This window comes from Gavia stellata, chromosome 12 (assembly GCF_030936135.1).
Source record: "Gavia stellata isolate bGavSte3 chromosome 12, bGavSte3.hap2, whole genome shotgun sequence".
NCBI lineage: Eukaryota > Metazoa > Chordata > Aves > Gaviiformes > Gaviidae > Gavia > Gavia stellata.
This window is the reverse complement of record NC_082605.1, coordinates 25,757,809-25,776,387: the sequence shown is the minus strand read 5'-3', so window position 1 is coordinate 25,776,387 and position 18,579 is coordinate 25,757,809. Positions and strand designations below refer to the sequence as shown.

The 18,579-nt window shown below is 42.4% G+C and overlaps 1 protein-coding gene across 1 annotated transcript in view; it reads left to right on the top strand.

Annotated features, from left to right (window-relative positions):
- FGD5 (FYVE, RhoGEF and PH domain containing 5) overlaps positions 1 to 18,579 on the top strand; it is a 116,224-nt gene that overhangs the window by 76,084 nt on the left and 21,561 nt on the right. Inside the window, exons 8-12 of the mRNA XM_059823209.1 lie at positions 2,450 to 2,537; positions 5,524 to 5,574; positions 7,140 to 7,198; positions 11,965 to 12,036; positions 13,526 to 13,594. Coding sequence (XP_059679192.1) covers positions 2,450 to 2,537; positions 5,524 to 5,574; positions 7,140 to 7,198; positions 11,965 to 12,036; positions 13,526 to 13,594 — 339 coding nt within the window. The remainder of the gene's footprint in view (positions 1 to 2,449; positions 2,538 to 5,523; positions 5,575 to 7,139; positions 7,199 to 11,964; positions 12,037 to 13,525; positions 13,595 to 18,579) is intronic.

The window sequence follows — 18,579 nt, the reverse complement described above, 5'->3', positions numbered from 1 at the left end:
AGAGAAATGACATTGTTTACTTAGGTGGCAGAGGGGCTGTAAGGATAAATTAGTTATCGGACCTTAAAGTTATTTAGAATGCCAGCTCTATGGAGTATGGATTGTGTTTTTCTCTGCAGCACATGTGAAATATTAAGGATAACAATTAATTTCAAAAGACATTTGGAAGTCAGCATTTACAAACGGATACCTTACAGTCACCACAATTTTTTCCTGTCACCACAATTTCCTGCTAGCAGATGAGGGGAGCTCTGATGGCGCACACTGCTGTGAACATGAACTCAGCAAATGCAGGGTTTCTACTGAGAGCCTGTATTCCCAGCATCCCTCCCATCCACACACCTATACACTTCTGTCTTAACTATCAACCCTGAGAATTAGATCTTATTCCTAAGAAAGCAGATGAGGCTTGTCCTAGGATGAGATCAGCAGGATTTTGCCCTAGAATCAGTGAGTTCTGTAACTTCTTGCCCTCTGGCATGCATGCATACATACACAAATGAGGGGGAGGTGTCTCTCAGTCCTTTCCTATTGCATTTTTTTAAAGCATGACTACTATTAGCTTTCCAGTCTAACAACACAGAATTTAGGGCCTCATCTTGTTTCTGGCACATTTGACTTGAGTATGGGCGACTGGGAATGCTCAGCACAACCCCGAACGCACATTTGTTGAGAGTAGTCAGCCAGTTAGAGGAGTAACACAGTAACGTGAAACATCACTACTGCCTTGGAAAATGTTGTCTCTTGCCAGCCTTCCTTTAAACAGTTAGATTCCTATTCTCATTTTGTCCCTTCACAAGTAGCAAACACTTCAGAAATGTTGGTCAATGAACACTGAAACCCTATGAAACTTGACTGGGTTTTTGACTCAGACCTTGTAAGGAACCAGCTCAGTTTTGTGCCACTCCTGTCGGGTCCTGTAAGCTGCTGTTTCTTGGTGCCTCTGGAGATGTGGAGACTTTTGAGGATTGAGTTTTGTGGCTTGCTGTTGTTTCCACAGCAATGTTGTGACACTTGACAGATATACAGCAAGTTTTCTATTTTAATTGAGCCCTTATAGAATGGAATAATTTAGGTTGGAAAAGACCCTTAAGATCACTGAGTCCAACTGTAAACCTAACCCTGCCACTAAACTATGTCCCTAAGCGCCACATCTTTTAAATACCGACAGGGATGGTGACTCAACCACTTCCCCGGGCACCCTGTTCCAATGCTTGATAACCCTTTTCAGTGAAGAAATTTTTCTGAATACCCAATCTAACCCACCCCCCCCCCCACCCCCGGCGCAACTTGAAGCTGTTTCCTCTTGTCCTATCACTTGTTACCTGGAAAAGAGACTGACACCCACCCCACTACAACCTCCTTTCCTGACCCTCCTTTTCTCCAGACTAAAGAACCCCAGTTCCCTCAGCCGCTCCTCGTAAGACTTCTGCTCCAGACCCCTCACCAGCTTCATTGTTCTTCTTTGGATGCACTCCAGCACCTCAATGTCCTTCTTGTAGTGAGGGGCCCAAAAATGAACATAGTTGAGGTGCGGCCTCACCAGCACCGAGTACAGGGGCACGATCACTTCCCCATTCCTGCTGGCCACACTATTTCTGATACAGGCCAGGATGCCGTTGGCCTTCTTGGCCACCTGGGCACACTGCTGGCTCATATTCAGCCGTCTGTCAATCAACACCCCCAGGTCCTTTTCTGCAGGGCAGCTTTCCAGCCACTCATCCCCAAGCCTGTAGCGTTGCATGGGGTTGTTGTGACCAAAGTGCAGGACCCGGCACTTGGCCTTGTTGAACCTCATACAATCGGCCTCGGCCCATCCATCCAGCCTGTCCAGATCCCTCTGCAGAGCCTTCCTACCCTTGAGCAGATCAACACTCCCTCCCAACTTGGTGTCGTCTGCAAACTTGCTGAGGGTGCACTCAATCCCCTCATCCAGATCATTGATAAAGGTATTAAACAAGACCGGCCCCAAAACTGAGCCCTGGGGAACCCCACTTGTGACCAGCCGCCAACTGGATTTAACTCCATTCACCACAACCCTTTGGGCCCAGCCACCCAGCCAGAATACAGTTGCAAGCAGAAGAAACTTTCAGTCCAAAAAAGGAATGATTACAAGCTTCGCTGAGATCTGATACCTCTGTCTTCAGATGCCACCCTAAAATCTTTATCCAACCTTTACCTTCTAAATGGTTTTGCTTTCCTCCCTTTTCCCTCTGAGTCCAAACTATTTGTGAATGATATCATAGGAAATAAACTGTTTACAGTACTCCTTTATAGTCACAAAGACAATACCCCCTAGCAAGCCAGGTAAATTGGGAATGATCCAATGGAATTTGTGCATGCAACTGGTAGCAAAATTTTGTACTACACATCAGGTGGAGATGACAGTTTGCTGCTGAGCTCACACATCCCTGATCTTTGTGTTTCCTTTCCCTTTCACTGAGGACAGCAGAGCTCTGGTGGCAGCCCTCAGAGTGTGAAACACCAGCTTTTGAAAGTGGTGCAGCGTGTCTTCCAGTATCGTGTGCTGCTCACAGGTCAGTAAAATCACTCTCAAAGGTACTCAGTGGAAACCCTCCCATGATGTTCCATGCCTCTACTGTGCCACACGTTGATGCCAAGACAGCTAAAATAGGGCTGAAGCAGTGTGGGATTTCCTGGGAACTTCAATATGCTTAGAACAGGATGCAGGAAATGTCAGGGAGCCTGGGAAGGAGCAGGCACTTCTTCAGCACAACCATGCTGAAAGGTCACAAAAAAGTGTAAAGTCAGGTGCTTTTTCCTGGCTTTTTCCTTCTGTAAATTAGGAGGGGCAGAGTTCAACCTCATTGCCAGCAAACAGGTTTGATTTTATTTATGTCAAGGACAATTATCAGAGACAGTAGGGGACAGTGGACTGCACTGCATCCTGTATGACAGCGGCAAGCACAATCTCCTTCTACTCCATCAACAAAGCAGTTGTACTCAGTACTGCACCCTAAGCCCCATGTGCAGCACACCTAAGGCTAGAGATAACTTTAAGTCAAAATCCCAGTCCAATTTATTGGCATCGTAGGAGGCAGAGATCCGAATTTACATTAACAGTACATTTACAGATTTTACATTTACAGTAACGCCTTCCCTTTACGTTCAGGACCATATATATCACTCTCACCTGGAGTGTCTCCAAGGGGGGTTGTGTTCCCTCTGGTGGCTCATTCTCTGCAAGCCACAGCAAATCTAGGAGCCTGTGAGGGGAGCAAGCTTTCTGGAGCAAAATATGGCCCCTAGAAGGAATTGTGAAGTTTAGGTTTGTAACTAATGAACTGGTTGGGGAAGCAAATAGTGAAATGTAACAATGAATCTCAGTGTTGTCAAGTAATTTAGTCAGATCAGAACACAAAAGAGCAGGGATCCATAGACATAAAGATGGAGAAATGCTTTGGGAGTATGTATATGTGTGGATGGAGGGGGATGCAAGATGACTTATGCGTGGGACAGTAAAAAGGAAGCCATAAACCCTGCCCATACTCAACAGCTGATGAAGGGCGCAGCATATTAGAAGGGACTCCTATAAATGCAGCAGAACAAAGTGACCATATGAAATTTTTTTCCACAGCACAGATTAGCAGCAGTTTCATCTTGCTCCAGACACTTTGATCAAGGATGCAACTCATTATTCACAGCTGGTTTTGCTTTTTTAGTAGGAGCAATACAAATGAACACCGGATGCCAATAGTAGGACTTTTTTTCTGTCTGACTTGCTTCCCTCTCTGGGTGTGTCTACATTAAGGGCAACTTTCCAGACTTGTGGGCTGCAGTACTTAGTAGTCTCACATGATCCTTACAGTGGTTTTAGTGCACGCACACAAATACTGCGTCTAAGAAAAAAGATTTGGCATGTACCTGTCAGAAATACCCCCACTATGCTTCATTTTCTCTGCCCGTTTCTGTGGTCCACAAGGTAAATTGCAAACGTGAAGCATGGTGTTTTGTGAGAGAGCTGGAAGGGTTTCAGTGCAGCTCCAGTGATTGGATTCCATCTATGCTTGAAGCAATTCGAGCTTCTCTTTGTGTCAGGTACTAGCACTAATTGGGAAAATGAAAGCTTTTGTGTGTAGTGAGATAAGGTCTGCTGGATTAAGATATTGCAGAAAATAGGTTTACTGCTTCAGTTCTTCACCTCAAGAAACCAAGCCCCTGTTTGCCTGCTAGGACAGGGTGGGTCTGGAACAGTGCAGTCTTTCAGATTCTCTAGACAGGGTAAAAAAAAAAATTAAAATATGCAGGTGTACTTCTGTGTTCATAACTGGCTGTTTCTACCAGATAAGGAAGGGTATTTTATGAGGCTATTGCTTGCCAATTACTGCACTACAGCCAAAAGGAGTTGCCCACTCAGTTAAATGCCCATAGCCAAGGACAGAGCTTGCAGCTGTGAAAAGGAACGCTAAATATTGCCTGATAACACTGTACAACCCCTTACTGCCTGAGTATAGGCAGATGCTTTCCTGAATGCATGTAAAAGCCAGGTAGATTTCAGGACACCAGGGAGGGCACAGCACCAGAAAGACAAACGTATATGGATAGGACATTGAAGGGAATGGATATCCATGCACAGCACCATTCTAAGCACAGAGGCCTAGTTCTTGGATGCAGAATTCAGGAGCCTGGATTCATCAGAAAGATAAGAATGAAGTATTTCAGGATTAGTCTTTTAAAATGGTGGCACTTATATACTACAGTCATTAAAAGCATAAAGACACAGACAAAGAACCGACAGGTGATCCAAGGCAAGTAGTCCGAATAAAACTGGCAGGTTAAAGGTTTGTATATAATGCAAATATAATTGCTGTAAATGTAAGTAAGTCATATTGTGTGTATATTTCACAGAACCTATTTTTAGAATGTGATCGAGTTCAGCAGTAATGATTGAACTCTGCATGTATAGAACCAGAGTCTCCTTCCTGTGTCTATAAAATGCATATAATTCACTTACTATAAATATAGAAAAAGTCATAACAGCCAACACCATTCATTCAGATGGGAAAACAGAATTCATTAGAAGAACAATTATTTGTAAAGTGGTGCTACTCAGCAATTCTCTTGGCTGAGAAAGAAGGAAATATCTTTGTCACTCTCTGTTTATTCGTTTATACCTGCCAAGTTATATGATGAGTCCAAATCTGTATCAATGCTCTTGAATTGATCCTCAAAGTGGAATGCAGTCAAAGATGAGTTTTGCTTTGGAAAGAGGCTATATACACTTAATTATCTGGGAATAAAGTGATATGGGACATTACTGTGGGTGCCCCATCCCTGGAATTGTTCAAGGTCAGGATGGACGAGGCTTTTAGCAACCTGATCCAGTGAAAGATGTCCCTGCCCATGGCAGGGGGGTTGGACTAGATGATCTTTAAGGTCCCTTCCAATCCAAATCATTCTATGATTCTATGATTAGGATTTTATGTTTTAGCTAATAACACTAAAAATTATGTGGATCTCTATTCTGATTGCTGGATGTCTGTGTTTGATTATTTTCTACAGATTACTTGAATAATCTTTGCCCTGATTCTACAGAGTATGAAGCCACACAAGGTAAAATGAAATGGGTAGAACAAAAGGTCTGCTTTGCTAACTCTGCTTCTAAAGAGGTACAGGATCTATACTGGTAGTATATGGAAGAGGATTATTTTCAAGATTTTGTGTTAGATGTAAGATCTATAAGAACTGATTACTAATTTAGACAAATTATTTAGGGCAAGAACCCTATATTTTTTTCATTGAAACGTGGACTTCCCATAGTTTTGACACGATGAACTTACAGAAGAAGAAATTATTGTCTATACAAGCATGGTGCAGATATTGTCGTTCTGCCCCAGTCATCAGGGAAATCCTAGTCTTCTTTGGCTCCGTCCATATTTGGCCTGGTTATTGTAAAGTCAATTGGGATGGCTCCACCCACTTGTTTGTGTACCATTATCTATGGTATGCATGCTGTGCTCTGTGAACTTTGGAGAAACGCAGGAGGTTTGAATCATATATCCGTATTCTGGATTCCTTAAGCCTAAGTAAACTTGGAAGATATTGCATAAAAATCAGTTCTACACAATCAAGAACAAATTCAGATACTCAGCTGCTAACACCATCCTTTCCAACAAATCAGATGGATAAAGCAGAAGTCTCTTACTCCCAACTGAAGTCAAAGCAAGGTTTAGCTGTGGCCTCAGTGGGAGTAGCTTCCAGGCTGGAGTAAGCAGGAATAACATTGTATTAATGAAACCAGTTCACCTCACTGTTGCACTGAGTGTAAATCCAAACCAACTCATAGCAGTAAGGTCTGCAACTGACTGAAGGTCAATCTGTTCTGACCAAGAGTAGAGTCTCATGCAAGATTTAGGACCCTAGTCACTGACAGTGGGACTACAACTATACCAGTAATTTAAACAAGGCCAGGGCAGACACTCAAGTCCTGTGGCCACAATTGCCCCTCTTGGTTGTGATTAGTACATGCTTGTTGTATTTCTGGCCAGCAATGGCTAGCATGCTCCCAGATTATGCCCAGAAACAGATAGCATGCCTTGTTCCACAGGGGAAGAGATTTGAGATAAGGGCCTTAGCCTTATGCCACTGCTCTCAGGCCCAGCAAACATGCCCTGGCCCAAGTTATTTGCCAGTGGAGAATCCAGGTGTTAATTCATGTCACCACTTCATATACACTTCTGTCAGAAAGGGATGACCTGTCCTCTCCCTCGGCAGTAAGGGGAAACAGATCACCTTAGATTGCCATGCTTTTGGATAACTGAAGCTGGGTTACATTAATCTCTCCCTACCACAAGCTCCAATTGTCAAAAATCTGCAAGTAGAAAACATCACAAAAAGACTTTGTGCCATGCTAGGTGCTTAAAAGGGACTGCATGAGCTCTCTCGGTCAGCACAAGTATGATGCACAGTTTTTCACACAAGAGAATGATGAAGGGAAGGGGAACTGACAGCACTGTGCTGTGTCTTAAATTTGCTGGGCAGTTGCATTCTGAAGGTGCCAGAGAAGTTGGGGATGTTGTTTGCTTTTGTTTAAAGATGCCCTTGCAAACAGAAGGGATTGGGGTTATTTTCCTACTCTTTTATGTGATTTACGGTGTTTGTTTTGCTTCATCCCTCAGCTGCCTTATTCATCATTTCTGAAATCACAGACCGAGCCAACGACAGCATGCCCCAAGCGGTGAGTCCTACCATGGCACATGCTCTCCTGATCGATAGTGTCTTTTCTGCACATCTGCTGAAGTGAATGCATATCTCTGCTAAATTCTGAAGCCTCGTCCAGGGTGAGACTCAAGGGTTTATGCAGATCTGGTTTACAGTACTGCAGATACGGCGTTGGTCTATGCCCTTTAGTGCAGCTGTGCAAGATGTAAGTCACCGTAGCAAGCAGCACAAAGTTTTTTTCCCTCTTGGGGTTGCTGAAATGGTATGTGGAGCAATGAAGTGAGAGATGGAAATTTTCATGGTTCTATTTCTACCCTGGGATGTTTTTAGATATGAAATGTTGAAAACATCACAAATGTACTGTCAAAGATACATTCTGAGCTAATTTACATAATTTTCCCACAATTCTGGAATCCCATTTTACTTCAGAAGAATAGGTCATGGTTTATAGTCTTGCAAATGATCACACAACCAAATAGACTGGCCAAGACTTTCATAGGTTAGAGCTCATGTCTAAATTCAGATTCAGGCATCTAAATAAGTTACACAGTTTTCCAAAGTAACGAACAGTTTCTGCAAGGTCAGTGCAATTTATTAATCTTGCTTACATGATATTAGAGTCCTAATTTACTGGCAAAGATAGCCTGTATATAGCTGGTCTTATGATCATTTGTTTCCAAGGATCTAGGTCTGATTTTTGTCTAAGATGATAGGAGTTCTCTACTGACATCAGTAAGAAGCAGTGTTGGGAGGTATAGGAGGCAGCAGAGAGACTGTCAGACACAGGATCCAGCAGGTTCCAGAGGAATTGGTGGACCTCTGGGTGATAACTAAAGACTGTGCCTTTCTTTTTGTCATACTAGTGACCCACACCTGCAGCTAAATTCTCTCCTGAGGTCCATGTTTGCTTTAGTTGCACAGTCCTAGCATTCAGCTCAAGTCATTAAAAAGCTACAGTCTTTGCAGTTAAATTAAATGTTGCTCAGTAAGTCCATAGTTTCAGAGTCATTCTGTAGAGTAGCCAGATTACATTTCTTTTTATGCTAAAACTGTAGGCTTGTTAGACCTAGAAAATAGTCATATTACAGTCCAAAATTTCAAAAAATACCATTTTTAAGCACTTCTTTTCAAGGTATTTAGATTACCAAGGAGTACATGCAGTTGCTAAGAAAGATGTTGACTATTACGTGGTTTGTGTTCAACAGCATGCATGTTAGAGAACAAAGCACCTCATTCCAGGCATCCTGCATTTCATGCAATAGTGAGTGGTTACACTGAAGTGTTTCTTTCTCAAAAGGTGCCTCATCTTAAGTATTTTATCATTGCATTGGATCACAGGGATTTCAAGTGATTGGGAAGGTATCATATCTTTTGGGAAGCTTTCACATTTTATTTCTCATTTGAACATTGCTGAATTTAACATCCTGCATTGGGATTTTCACAAAATCACAGAATCACAGAATCACTAAGGTTGGAAAGATCATCAAGTCCAACCAAAAAAAAAACCCCCCCCCCCCCAAAAAAAAAAAAACCAAAACCCACCACACCACACAACAACAACAAACCACAACACACCAAAAACCAACCCACCCAACACCATGCCCATCAAGCTACATCCCACAATGCCACATCCACACGCTCCTTGAATACCTCCAGGGAGGGTGACTCTACCACCTCCCTGGGCAGCCTGTTCCAATGTTTCACTACTCTCTCAGTAAAGAACTTTTTCCTAATATCTAGCCTGAACCTCCCCTGGTGCAACTTGAGGCCATTTCCTCTAGTCCTGTCACTAGTCACTTGGGAGAAGAGACCAGCACCCACCTCTCTGCAGTGCCTTTGCTAAATTAAAGATCTCTTTGGCATTGCAGCATCCTTCCCTATGGTTAACTACAGATGGTATTCAATTAACTTCTTTATTATTTCATTTACTGAGCAGAGAGAGGGTTGTTAATAATCACTCAGGCACCAAAACATGAAATTCAAGAGACAAAGAGAAAAAACACCTGGGCATCAATGCAGACAAAGGGAAGAAATTAAATGTCAACCCTTCTTAGTAAGAGCTTCTTTTCAGGTAGGATTTTAAGGTTGAAGGAATGAATGCACAGGAATTGTTAGGGAAAGACACATGCTGGAGGCCACTACAGCTAGGCACCATCACTTCTGACTCAGCATATTCCCTTTAACATCTCTGCCCTCTAGCTGCAGGGGAATGGAAGCACTGGGTGAAGCAGTGAATTCAGACTGTGTGACACGGTAAAAATGCAGTAGGTCAACTAGATGAAGGATGTATGCGAAAATATTATTCACAATTTACAGATGTGCAAACAGAGGCGTAAGGCATACCATCACCACATAGCATTAAGTCTATCTGTAACTCCAGAAGACATTCACTAGTTGAACTAAGCAGGGTTTGTATTGCTCTCTGAACTTCTGCAATCTGTTAGAGGCCCTGAGATGCTAAGAGCTATAAATCATTGTTGCTATTAACAGCTGGTGAATTCCTTGGGGAGGCGTTCCTCCTGCATAGACATAATGATAATAGGATGGAAGCTGCAGTTCACTGCTAAAATGGCCAGAGAAAGATTTCAGCCACCCACATCTGCAGTACTAGTTGGGTGGAGCTTTTTTTTCATTTTTTAATCATAGCTTGTGAAGGATATTTGAAAGGAGAATGATGATAGTTTTAAGGAGAATGAAGTAAACTATATAAACAGGGAATTTTAGGGGAACTGTAGGCAAACTATACCGCCCTCAGATGCCCACATTCCCAGATAAATCACTTTCCTTCACATGTGATGGCTGTTTGACTTCCTACAGGAAATGAGTTTGCTACATCTCTGTCCATTTCCTGGTGAACATGTGTCCATATTGCAAATGTCAGCATTACAGCAGGCGCCTCTGCCAGCAGTCCTAAGAAAAGCTGAGGTGTATCCGAGCTCCAGCAACTTCTCCTCTCACTCTTGTAGAAACCCCAATGAGTAGTACTAGCATTAGCCATGAGTGTGCTCAGAGGAGGGCACTGCCTTTTCTGTGGATGAAGAATGGGATTCCATTGTGGTAGCTGTCAATTTGACACGTTTTGCTATGGCTAAAATACCCTTTAATGATGGGAAAGTCCTTTGCAAATGCCTTTTGCAAATGTCAGCTGTCCCATGATCCCTGGTATTTCCTGTGCTATTAGTTTATACATTCTGTTTCCATTTTGCTGGCCTATAGTATTTTAGAAGTGACCTGAAAAATTCCATTTGTTACTTTCTGCATTGCAAAAGAGATACATGACAGCTGAAATTCTGGAAAATGTGTCAACTGCCAGTTACATTGCTTGGCACAATGCAGCCCTGTGCTGGTCAAGGCTTGTAGGTGTTTCCATATGTTCGATATGCAGTTACTGATTAAGAACTAAACTTAGTATCATGCTAAACAAGTGTAATATTTCATCAGGGTAGTAACATATGGAGGTATTTCAGGCCCATCTCAAAAAGCAAGCTGAGACAGGTACATTAATTGTGTTAGCTGAAATCCAGGGTAAATTAGCCTTGACAGACCATCATGTTGACATGGATACGCTCTTTCTGGTATCTGTGATAGCCTTCTTAATTAGCTGATTCTGTAGACAGCACCAATTTCTATCAGGCAGATACACTGTACAATCTAATCGTGTCTAACTAAGCCCAGGGGTATTTTAATGCCGGTCAATGGAGCATAGGAAAACAGACCATTATCTGTCATAGCAGAAAACTGTAGTCAAAGGCTGCCAGGTCATGAAGCTATATCAAATATGGTCCTTAGTCTGTAGTTTATCTGGGTGCGTAACTGAGGATTTAGGATACAATGGCTAACTTAGACAAGAGACTCCTAATTTTTAGACATATTCCAGTGATGACTCATTGCTGCTGTGCAGCCCATTCTACTGTTCTGACCAGACAATACCACAGCTGAATCCTATGTACAAGCCTCAGTTTTAGCAGCCTCACCTGCTAAACAGAAGGAGATTTGAAAAGACTCTAGCAATATTGCAAAGGTACAGACATCCCTTCTTCCTCCTTTGTATAGTCATCCAATACAATCTTTTTTTTATGAGAGCACAGGCTTAGCTAGATTAATCGTATTTACCATCTTCATAGATAAGTTCATGCCACATGCCAGTGCCCAGTGACTGTGCTTTAAGGCCAGGTAGGCAGTTAATGGTATCAGAGTTTGATAATGAACTTCCCAATCTTTGCAAAGCATCAAAAGAGAGATGCAGCTTTATTGCCTGCTTACTAGTTAACCTTCTAAATCCCCTATTGCAAAGCCATTAATCCGTTATCACAGAACATAGACCTCCAGATAATCCTAGCAACAGTCTTATAGTATCCAAGCATGCTTTGGATTATCCATGTCATGCCACTAATGCACAGGCCTTTGGAGCAGATACTGTACTTTGTCTCTGCATCCAGTTTATTAGTTCCCAGAGCAAGAAAGTCAGCAAAGAGGCCAATGTATAAGTACCATATGGAGTTAGCAGGCCCTTTTGAAGGTGAACTGAGGTATCAGAGGTAACAGGAGTATAGAAGGTCACAACAGATATGAATGCAGGTGATGAGGTTTTATAAAACCTCTAAGGCTGGAAGAAGACTTTCTGGGCGTAAAATCCCTGGGCTCAGTTCTCTCTGAAACTTAATTCTGTAATACCACTTTTAGAGAAATAAAATGATGAGGAGGGGTAAGGGAAGAAGGTTTGCCTGCTTGTCTAAAGAACAGTCACCCTGCGGTCTCCTAAATGCTGTTTCTCTCCCCCAGGAAAACTTGCAGAAGCTGGTACACATTGAGCACAGTGTGAGAGGGCAGAGTGGCCTCCTCCAGCCAGGAAGGGTGAGTGCTGCAGGCAGACCTATGCTGATAAGGGCATTGTTTCCGGCCAGCTATATCTCTGATTGTGTGGATGGCCAGATTTCAGACGTCTACAGGTGTTGTTTACTGCGCTACTGTGATAAGAGTTGAAGCACTGGTTTGTGTAAAAAGCCATCATTCTGGCAGTGCACAAAGAGATGTGCCGAGAGCCTCGAGCTGGGAAAGACATACATTACCCCTGCTTTTACACAGAGCAGCCATTTGACTTTTCACTCCAGTTGTTCTCAGCCACCCCAAGTGTACTGTGTTTTGATGGAGCTGCTGTTTTCCTCCTTACATACTCCTGTTGAAAGGTTGCAACACTAGTAGGAATCACTTGTAGCCTGGAAAGGCTTGGAGTTTTATTTGGCTGGGTAAGAGCCTTAAGTCAGGGGAAATTAGTTGTTTTCAAATTTTTATTCTCACCATTCCCCAGCAGTGCTTTTAATGCAAGACATCATTTTTAAGCAACACATGAGCAGAAATGTGGGAGAGTGTATAGCTCTGGCTTACTATCCACATCAAATGCAAATGTCTTCTCCTGGCTTTCAAACCTGTTGAGTTTCCTCAGCTCCAACCTGCCTCTACACTTCAAAAGATTTCTTTCTTGATCTCTGCAACTCTAAATTTCCCTTCAGTGCACCAATATCTTTAGCAAAACTCATGAAGCAATTTTCAAGGCATGCATATTCGTAGCGTAAGAATACTCATCAGCCAAATACTGCAGTCAACCTCTATTTTTTCTCTAACATCAGTATTCTCACTTGCCCTTGCCAGGCAATGCTTTAACAAATTCTGCAAAGCACAGCATACAGAATTTGCGGGATTGGTCTCTTCAATTATAAATTGTTCTAGGGTGGAAAACTACACCATATTCTGTTCTCCATCTGAAAAGAGTAGATGACTTTTAATCACTGATGTAGTTCAGTTATTCTAGACCTTTTCAAATGTTATTGCAAGTTCTAGTATGCTGGTTTAACTGCTTACATACATAGTCCTATCTACATACATAGTAAAAATATGGACCAACAAAGTATTGTGGTTGCAAACATGTACAAATTATGTATGCAGGCATAGTTATGTGGATCTAGCATTCTTTTTGGTCTGTTTTAGAGGATTATTAAAGACAAGTTCTTTTCTGAAGCCCACTACACGTTAGCTTTGCAATCTGTGACAGTCACCTCTGAGCACAGTCCACACGGTGCAGAAGCAGTGGGCTGAGGACAAGTGGGTTTCCAAACCATTTGGTTCTGATACAAATGCAATCCATGAAGAGCAGCAGGGCTAACCCAGGCAAAGACTAAGCCAGATCATAAGCAGCAAGGCTAGAAGCAAGTGTTGAGGTATCTATCTCTTCCTGTACTGATGAAAGCAGTTAGGGTAGCTCTTTCCCCAGGAAGAATATTCTCTTTTTTCAGTAAGATTCAGAATGAGACATCTCAGGATTACAACTTGCTGTTTTCTCCTTCAGATCTTTGTTAAAGAGGGAACACTGATGAAAGTCTCTGGCAAAAACAGGCACCCTCGGCATTTGTTCTTGGTAAGATTTCTTTTATATTTATTCTGTCTCTCTCGTTATCTTCTCCTGCACTTCTGCAGCCCTGAACCCTGGCAGAAACTTTCAGGCTGCAAATCATTTAACCATCAGCAGTGATGTGGTGAGTCAGTTTCTGTTGCCAACAGGGCTGTAGCCCTTTTCACACGTCCCATTGGCCCTGCATATAGGAATAGGGGCTGTGCAGCCCTCCATTTGTGCCACAGCTATGTACAGCCCTGACTAGGCCATAATTTTGCAAAGGAGTGCAAGTTTCCAAGGTGATCAGGAGGACGGGAGCTCCTGAATACTTTCAGCAATTAAGCTTCACAGTTGAAAGGCCAACCCTAAGGCCTTAGGAGATCTGATTAGAAGCAACAGAGAACACGCTGCTGCTAAAGTTTATGAAAGCTTTCTTTGGACTCCCTTGGGAGGGATTTGTACCCTTGAAGCTCAAGGACTGCGTATTAGTTCGTGCTGTCCACATCTGTGTAAATTACCTGATAACTCTGTGCATTGCCTTGGTCCCTCTGAACACACACCTCCAGCCTCCTGTTGATTAGAGCAACAGTTTTCAATGATGGTTTGCAAAATTCTTCTGAGATAGTTAAGAAAAATGAACCTTTCATCAGTTGGCTGGAATACCCTTCACAAGGGTCCACAACCCTACTGCAAAAATTGCAAGTATTTGCAAATCAAAACAGATTAAAACCCTCTGTTTTGGAGATATGCTATTAACACTTCGCTTTCTGTTTTGCATGACACACTACATTGAGCAGTTAGAGAGTATCTGAGATTCCAGGCTCTTGAGCTCTGTTCCCAACTTTTCAGGTAGCTTATTGTGTAACCACAGGCATTTTTATGCATTTATCAGTATGAAGGGGAAAACAATACTTGCCTGTGTCTTAGGAGTTTGTTACCTGCTTACCTGTTAGTTTTTGAAAAATTCTTCAGAGCTCCTTTCCAGGAAAAAAGCCATAAAGAACTGAGCATTACTGCTGCTATTAACATTAAAGTACTGTTTGCAGAATTTATTTTTAAATAAATGGCTTATATGCCTGGAATACATATTTGCTGTAGCCTCTGTAAGTGCTGACAGCCTTTCACCCTGGGACCATTGTGACAAGAAGAGATGGCTTATTACAGAAGTCATACATTTTGCCATTAATTCTTCTTATTTCTCCCTCTTATTAATATTTCCTATTTGTGCATGAGTGGATGCACAAGCTTCTTTGCCTCCTCGATCATGTATTGCAGTCATAATCAAAGATCAGATGGGATGAGACACAGTGCTGGCACTGCACTTTTCTAATGACTTCATTGGTTTCTGTGAGAATTCAGACTTTCATGTACTGGAAGTGATGGATTTCACCCAAATCTTCGAATATGAGATTGCTGCAGTGCTGTTTTACTGAGTCGGCATCAATGGACTGTAACAACAGCAATAAATGTCAAAATCATTACTTTGCTGCAGCCAAGGGAGAATGGCCATGCCAGAATCTCCAGGAGCTGGGCTTAAGAAAAAGTGTTCTCGGCAGTAGTAACTCTGAAGCCTACTGATGACCACTTCATAACAGATAATACTTGCTTCCTTACTGATCTCTCTTCTGAAACACTTGCCTTTGCTGGTGTTACAAAAACACTTTGGAGTTCTGGCTAAAGCTGGGACCAAATTCCAAAAAGTTGTTACCATTTCATCTTCCAGTATGTTTGTAACTGCCATCATAATCCACTACTATGGCAAATACTAAAGTGTGACAAACTTAGCTATTTTAACTGATACAGAGAATTTAAAAGGAAGATCAGAAATCAGGTTGGTAATAAACATTGAGAGGAAAGTAACTTAAACTTGGGATAAACTGAGATAAATTTCAAGTAGTCCAAAATGGTTGTATCAGCTTGAAGGTCACAAAAGGCTGAAAGTATTACTGGAAGAAAGAAAGCACAGAAATTAGTTTCTGGCACTTTCTAGTTTAGGAACTACTTTTGATTCCTGAGGAGAGTTCAGCTGCTTAAACCTGGATGTTAACTGCAAAGACAGAAGTGTGTCTTGGCAGCTGGAGACATTACAGTAGCCAATGTCCTGTTGTTAATAGATGCTCTCAGTATTGAGAAACAGTGGGTTTTTTCTTCCTTTCAGTCAGAAAGGCAAACTGTGACCAAACGTGCTGTCATGCAAAGTATGAGGTGGAGCTAGAGTAAACCATAGTGGTTGCTTTCAAAAACCGAGAGACACATAAAACTGGCTTCTTTCCTTCTCTAACACACTAAAGTTGCAACCTCTTCAGGCTTCCTGCATTGTGTCTCCTGTTGGGGTGGGGGTGATTGGATCTTGGAAATAGTTTGAAACTTATTGGCAAATATCTGCCTTTGGGTTCAGTGATTTTTTTACTCAGTCTCCTCTACCCTGAAAGCTCCTCAGGTTGCAGAGCAATGCCATGTATGGTGAAATTGCAGGAAAGCAGTCACTGTGGAATATGGTAATTCCTGCATTAGCACCTGAACGTTTTTGCATTATCTGCTTGTCACTGCTAATGCTGTGGAATTTCTGTTGTGCCACCACCACTCATGCATTGCTTAACAGACTATTTAGCCTGTGGATACATTAAGACAACTACTGCATAGCTATGGCAACGAATTTTTGTCTTGGCATATAGCATCTTTACTGCATCAGTCTTAAGGCCCTACCAACCATCACTGCCAACACCTTTTTGGAACAGCCAAGGCCTGCATCAATATATCCTTCCCTCTGCCAGCGCATCCAGCCCAACGCACGTGCTGTCTTGATTCTGATTCCTGGGGACACTGTGTGGAAAAAACCCCAACCCCAAACCCCAAAACCCCAAGACTAGAATAATCTCCTAAACACTGTCTCTTAAAACCCACATTTATTTAAAGCCCTTATCTTCGAAGGACCGTATCATAATCCTTTGAAGCCACTGGCAAAACTGAGGTAGGATAAGCATTTGTCCTAATGTATTAATCAAAAAAACCTTTCAGAACTGGCTTTTTTTTCTGATGCTTCACATGTCAACTGCCACTCAGAAAGATCACCAGAAGCTAACATGTATAGGTGTAATTTGGTTTAGCTTTGGATGAAATAAGTCTATCTACCTTAGCTACCCAAAACAGATTTTTACATGAAAAGCATTTTCTGAAGTTCTGAGTAGTGAACTTACTCTGACTGAAGCTAAGTCAAGCCCAGGACCTGGAGAGAATTTCAGTGGAAGAGTATACACTGAAGGATAACGCTGAGAATTCAACCCCTACACATCCCAGGAGATGAGCCGACCAAACTAAAGTTGTACTTAGAATATGCGATAAAAATTGGGTGCGGGCCAGACTCACTCCTACTTGGCCTGTGCATTCAGAGTGTGCTTTGGTGGTGTGTGTGCTTGTGCTCTGAATATATGCCTATAAGGAGCGTTGTATGTCTATGCACAGCCCATATAGGCATGAGTGTGTAGGACACACATTTAGGGGCTTTTGATGTGCATATTTCTGTGGGTGTATGTTGTGTGTATCACAAGGTTACTTGAGCTGGCTGTTTTGTGCAGGCTGATGGTATTGTTGAATCTGGTGTTTCCTGGCAGGATGTTTGGTGAGTTTTGCTGTGCGCCTGTTTCCTGAGTCCAGTCTCTGTTTAAAAGGATGTTGGGGCCTCTTTGCAGCACAGTATGGGCTGCTGACACTGGCAGGTCCCCTAACTGCCCCCCAAACACAGGACTTTGCAACTCAGACGCTGTCTCTTATCTCACCCTTCCAAGAATTTCTCTACAAAGGCTGCTTCTGTTGCAAGTGGGGTCCGGGAAGCTGCTATCAAATGGGAGACTGTTTAATGCTCTAGCTGGCAGGAATGGAGTATAGGAGGTTTTGGAGTCAGGGCTTGGAAAATGCAGCCCCAGCACACATTCAGGCTGCTCCACAGACACTCAGGGGATGTTTAATGCAAACTTGAATAGACCAACACAGGGTTCATAATGAACAATCCTTTAAAAGATTCAGAAAAAACAAACACATGGTAGGAGCTTTTAGACAGAGAGTGCATTACGTATGGATGCCAGCAGTTCAGCAGGGCATAGATAAACTTGTTTGGATCAATAAATTTGGACACTGTAGGTTAGAAAACTTGCACTGACCTCTAATGTTATTGGGTTCCCATCACAACAGGGGATTATAAAAGGAAGGGGGGAAAAAGAAAAGTAGTAACAGAAAAAGAAAAAATTAAAGAGCAGACGTATCCTTTGTGTTATCAGTTGTTGTTTTGGGGTGTGCATGGAGCTGTGTGCTCTGTGCTCATGTGCTCTGTGTGTGCATGGAGCAGTGCAAAATAGGAATATCTGCTCCCATATCAATATCTGAGCACTTTGGTGATCCCAATTATTCAAAAGTTTTCTGGCAAATAGGAAGTGGCTCTGAAGCCCAAGGATTTCTAGAACTCCCCTGAGGGTTGTGGCAGTCGATCTCTTCTACCACAGATTCCTGAGGGGCTGCAAGATCAGCTTTTATCATGGCCCAGTCCTCACTGCTTCAAGGTACAGTGTGCAGTGTGAAGCAGGAGGATGCATGAAACCACTGGTACTGATGCTAGTTCTGCCCATACTTTTCATATAGCCACCACTCATGTCTCCAGTGTAGATGTGGCAAAGGAGACAGCAGCAAGTGCAAACTCTTTCTTTCTTCATGAATATGTGTGCCTTTCTTAGCAAGCTTCAAATATTTGTCATAATTTCATTGTGTCAAGCTGTGGCTGGTGGGACCTGAGAGTCACAGCCCACCGCTATATACTGTGGGGGAGAAAAACAGAAGGAAGGAAAAAAAATCCAATGGGCAATTAAAAAGCAAAGTCATCATGAATGTTTAATATAATCTTGGGATATTAACCAGAGCTGTCATGACAACAGTATGCACCAGGGTGTCATCCTTAATCAACAGTAATAAAAGAATGAGCTGCTTTTTAAAAAAATATATAACTTTATAAATAAATAAAA